The sequence below is a fragment of the Emydura macquarii genome, unplaced genomic scaffold (genome assembly GCF_026122565.2).
Source record: "Emydura macquarii macquarii isolate MOO-44397 ecotype Brisbane River unplaced genomic scaffold, CSIRO-AGI_Emac_v2 contig_306, whole genome shotgun sequence".
NCBI lineage: Eukaryota > Metazoa > Chordata > Testudines > Chelidae > Emydura > Emydura macquarii.
This window is the reverse complement of record NW_027130443.1, coordinates 15,490,102-15,495,449: the sequence shown is the minus strand read 5'-3', so window position 1 is coordinate 15,495,449 and position 5,348 is coordinate 15,490,102. Positions and strand designations below refer to the sequence as shown.

Below are 5,348 nucleotides of genomic sequence, written 5' to 3'. Positions count from 1 at the left end.
ACAAGTATCACATATTTTCAGGTATATATATATATAAAATACATCCCAGAGTGGAAAATGCAAAATTAAATTTTGATGGTATTTAACAAACTTTATTATTTATTATACACACTGGTATACCTGAGAGAGAATTGGGGCCATTCTTGGTTTAACAGATATATTCAACTGACAAATTAACAAATAAATGAATAAAATTGTCTTGAATAGATGTTATCCTGATTACTGTTGGGCTTTCAGACATACAGTTGGCAACAGGTGTAAGAAAAGTTATTATAAGAAAACTCCTATTCTTGGAATATAGTTCCAAAGTACCATTTCTAGTTTCCAATTGAATTTTTCTTGATTAGAAGGGCAAGACTGCATTTATAAGAATAATTTTTAAACGGAGACAGCAAGTTTTACCCTGCTTTTGATTTTTGGTCAGTTTATTACTTCCTGCTAAAAAGTGCACAGTTCAGTCAATCAGAGTCACTGTTTTTATGTTGAAAACTATGCAACATTGCCAAATTCTTTTCTCTAATTTGGCTAGTGAAAATGACTGGCATCGCTACATAATTACAGTGTCTTTCGAAGTATTGCCAACCTCCAGCATTCAAGAGTCAGGCCCCAAAAATCATGAGATTGGCTAAAAAACCATGATTGTGAAAAAAAATTAAGTTTGGGGATTTTCTTATTTGCCTCTGGTTCCTGAGCCTTTACGGTACATTTGCTTCATGTTTTCAAGCTTTTTTCTGCAATGATCAGGGCTAGAAACGTACTTACAAAATTAAAGCTGTGCTTTTCATGCTATCTCCTTTTCTAGTCACTGGGGCTTTAAGAAAAACACCAAATATTGTGAGACTTGCAATAAAATTGTGAGTGATGACAACTGTCCGGACAAAATGAAAGGATGGCACTTTAGATTCTGCTTGGCTCTAACAAACAAAATGAGAAAAATAAATCCTTGGCAGCCAGACCATTACAGCATCAAAGCAGAATGATTTCAATGCTAGAACAGCCATACTTTAAAATCACTTGTCTCCTTACCAATGTAATAGAAAACCAGAAAAAATGGATTCTCCCCAGTGCCCTAGTTCTCAACACACCCTCCCTCACTAGCTTGTCCTGGTGTACATGGCTGTAGAATCTGAGTATCTGCCCCATTGATCAGACTGGCTCAGATGGTCTTAGAGGACTTCATAGATTTGCTGGTTTTCCCTCCTTTGTGGCATACAGAAAACTCTATAGGATGGAGATTTTTCTCAGGATCGGGAGTCCAGTTGTTGTGACTGTCACTCAAGGGAGCTGGGACAATTTGTACAATTGGGATGCTTATAGCCATTGAACCAAACAGTAAACCCTAGATATGATGGAAGCCACTTAAAGCCAAAGGGGTGCAGCTGGAGGCCTAGTTCCAGCACAGCTGCAGTCACTTTGCTTACAGTGGAAACACTACTGATGCACTACACAAAACTCCTACTCTCATGGGCGGGCTTCCTTCCCAGGGCCTGTGGTGGCAGCTGCCAGCAAACCAGAGACCCTCCGGCCTGACTCATTAACATGGAGGTGGCGAGCCCCCAGGGCTCCCGAGTGCTGCCTGCTCAGCTCCCGCCCAAATCCGGCTCATCGACATTCTACGACGAGTCACCAGCGGGCCGGACTCGCGTCTGGCAGGCCGAGGCAGGAGCCACGGGAGGTGCTTGAGGGTGTTGCCCCGCCCACTCTGCCCCGCCCCAGTGTAACCCGGAAGCGCTCGTGCGACGCACTGCGTCAAGTCAGAGCAGGAGGTGCCCGGTGACCCCGGCGCAATGGCGGAATATGAGAGCGTCCAGCGCGGGCCGCTGCAGCTGAAGGGGAGCGGCGCGGCCCCGGGGCTTGGGGGGAAGCGGTGAGCTGCCCGGAGTTGTCATTGGGGTGGCTGGTTCGGAGGGGAGGATGGTTCACTAGCCGGGGGGGGGGGGGTTCCGTCGCCCCTCCTCTAAAGCTGCCCGGTCTGTTTGTCTTCAGGAAGAAGAAGAAGGCGAAAGATAAAAGCAAAATCCTGGAGCAGATCGTAAGCAGCAAGAAGCAGGAGGAGGAGAAGAAGCGGGCGTTGGACAAGCGGACTCCTGCACAGCTTGCCTATGAGAAGATGCAAGAGAAAAGGGTATGGGGCCAGTTCCTTCCTAGCAATGCTGGGCCTGCGGGAGGGGGAAGGGCCGAGGTGTGTTTGGCCTACATGCAACTTGCTTTTACTTTAAACCTGCCTAAATGCTATTTTTGTAGCATGCCCCAAATGGCAAAGGCCAAATCTAAATTGTGAAATGTAGACTCAGTGTATGTTCACACTGGCAAAAATAACTGATATCACAGCAAAGTGCTTCTGTGTTCAATTTTTAGCAAATGGAAAGAATACTGAAGAAAGCCTCCAAAACTCATAAACAAAGAGTTGAGGTAAGGATATATTTTTATAGGCTTACTCTGTTCAAAGTACATATACACCTTAGCATCTGGTCTTGATTTTCCTCCTATTGTGAAGTGTAACTTCCATGTGCTACAGTTCTAGGATCTGTTTGGAGGCAAAAGGTTTTCTAGCCTTTCTAATTCTAGATCGTATAAAACCTAGGAAGCAAATCCTCTGTCTAGCAATGTGTTCAAGTGCATATACAACATTATCATAGGCGTAATATAAATTAACACTCTAGAATCTCTAAATATTGATTCTGATGATGGTATAATCATGTTTCATTGTCAGCAAAATACTGCATATTTAGACAGAGTGATGGGGGAAAAACATCTTTTTGTTACTTTGAAAAAAATCTGAAAGGCTTGAGAAGAAAGGGTGGTTACAGATCTAAGATGTACTGATATGAGTCAAGATAAGGACTGCAATTGAGTTCTGATGATTATAGAGGAGGAAAGTATATGATCAGGGAAGTCAGGCAGTAACACAATAGCTATAGAGGTATGAGTTAGTCAGTGTCTTAAGTAGGTCAGTGATACCTAGGTCTGTCTGATCCAGTCTACCCTATTGATTCATACTCAGTATTTAGTAGAAATTGGGCCATGGATGTGGACTAGATGGCTGAAGTTCAACCAGATTAAAACTGAGGAGATTAGTATATTGGAGGAAACAACTGATGAGATTTACATCTACCCATTTGATGAAGGGTGTGTGCTTGGCATTAGTGAGATTAGTATCAGTCTCCAAATTGCTATTAGGTGATCATCCAGCAACAGTAGCGAGGAAGGCTTTTCATATTTGACCCAAAAACTACCACTGTTTCTTTTAGATATGGACTTTGCTTAGTTACCTGAAGATTTAACCACTGCAGTGAGCTCTATCCAGGGCTGCATGTTACATTGACCCAGAAACTTAAACTGGTACAAAATACAGCAACTTGCTTAGTAAGCAGCATACCTAACTTTGGAGAACAGTGAAATGGCAAAACTTGAAGATGATACAGTGATTTAGGTTCTTCAAATCTAGAAGAGACTGAAGAATTTAATAAGGACTTAATAAACTAGGTGAATGAGCAGCACAATGGGCTGTGGAATTCAGTATTGACAAATACAAGGTTTAATGCATGTTGTACTCATTGTTGGGTTCTAAATTAACTGTTAAAGTAAGATAAGAAAGTAATCCATGTTGGGATAGATAAAGAGAAGATTTGGAAATATAATCCCACCCTAGAAACTGGTGGTACATCTTCACCTGAAATACTGTCCTCAGTTCTTTTCACCTCTGTCATCCTATCTCAAAATATGTAGCAGATGTAGAAGAGGCTCTAGAGACAAGCAGCAGAAATAGAGGTATTAAGGGACTTGTATATGAAGAGAAATATGGAGGATTAGGACTGTTTTGGGGAGAAGACAAGGATATTAATGAGGTATATAAAATAGATGGCATAGAAAGATAAATTTGTTATTTCTGTGTAATCTGTTTAAATACAGGAACATGGGTACAGTCAATGAAATTGAAAGACAACAAATTTACAGCTTATAAAAGAAAATTAACCGTTGTAGCTCACAACCAAAACTTACTGAAGCCAAGAGTTTTTAGCAGGATCCAAAAAAGGATTAGCCACTTTCAGGGATAATAATATACGGACTTCTTAAATGACGTAAGGTCAAAAGCCAACCATTAGCTGAGGAGAATTAGTAGAAATGCCCCTTCTGGGCTTTCTATTTCATAACTGTCCACTGTGGGATTTCTTTCCCCTTCCTCTGAAGCAGCTGGTACTAGCAGACAAGATAGTGAATCAGTTGTGCTACTGGTTTGATCTGGAATTGTCAACTATAAATATGGTGGAGGAAATAGTGAGGTCAGGTATGCCAATATTATACATATTAAAATTAGGAATGTAAGCGGTTAAACAGTAAGTAGCCATCTTACTGTTTACTAATTAGTTTAAACTGTTGCCCTGGGGAAGGGAGGGGCACCTCCCTGCAAGCAAGAGCTGCTAGAATGGGCAGCTGGGATCTCTCTTCTCCCCCTGCATGCTGAGCCACAGCCGGACAGCTCTTGCTGGGTGGGGAGGAGTCAGCCCAGCACAAGAGCTGCCCAGCTGTTGCTCAGTAAGCATGCAGCTCACACCTGCCTCTTTCTCTCTCTCCTCCTCTCCCTCCTCCCTCCCTCCCCCCCCCCCCCAGTGTGTTTAACTGTTTAAACATTCTAGAACATTAAACAGATTATTAATTAAAGGAATTTTTTCCCTAATACCCTTTTTTCCCCCTGTTCCCCCTCCTAGGATTTCAACAGACACTTGGATACTCTGACTGAACATTATGACATCCCCAAAGTCAGTTGGACTAAATGAATGTCTTCTGTTCCACATTTCTGGATTCTGAGTAGCTTTTTTATTCAAAGAAAATGCCTGCACAAATCTCTGCTCTCCAAGTTGGATATTTAATTAATGTGATATAATGTGCATCCTGGCACTTTTTCACCGTTCATTTGGTTTGTTTAGAACTATGTACACAGCACAGCCATCTTCTTGAACTACCAATAAAGGCCTTGAGCCTCCACTCAGGTGCAAGGATCCATCTTTGCAGAGCTCTCTTCAGGATCAGGGCCAAAGGTGGTTCAAGCTTATTGGAGAAATGCATGTAGTGTATACTTCTTTATTCCATTGAAAGGAGATCTTTGACAGTGACCTATATAATAAACTTCATTTATGAATTCAAGTGATTATGTAGTTTTGTCTACATCTAGAAATACTTTTAAATATTTCCTTGTTGCATCTTAAAAACATTCTTAAACTGTTTGGAACTCTTCAAAATTATATACCTAGAACTACAAATGAGAAATGCTTGTTTACAACTTTTTCTGTGATTTGATTACATATGCAAGAGAAAATTTTGGCACCTTGATGGTGCAGTGGCAGTTA

The 5,348-nt window shown here is 41.5% G+C and overlaps 1 protein-coding gene across 1 annotated transcript; it reads left to right on the top strand.

Annotated features, from left to right (window-relative positions):
- The first annotated feature begins 1,712 nt into the window (after positions 1 to 1,712).
- FAM32A (family with sequence similarity 32 member A) lies at positions 1,713 to 5,145 on the top strand. The gene is made up of 4 exons (XM_067561662.1): positions 1,713 to 1,867; positions 1,987 to 2,125; positions 2,359 to 2,412; positions 4,710 to 5,145. Exons 1-4 carry the CDS (start codon positions 1,788 to 1,790, stop codon positions 4,776 to 4,778), a joined length of 342 nt encoding a protein of 113 aa, XP_067417763.1. The 5' UTR covers positions 1,713 to 1,787; the 3' UTR covers positions 4,779 to 5,145.
- The last annotated feature ends 203 nt before the right edge of the window (positions 5,146 to 5,348 follow it).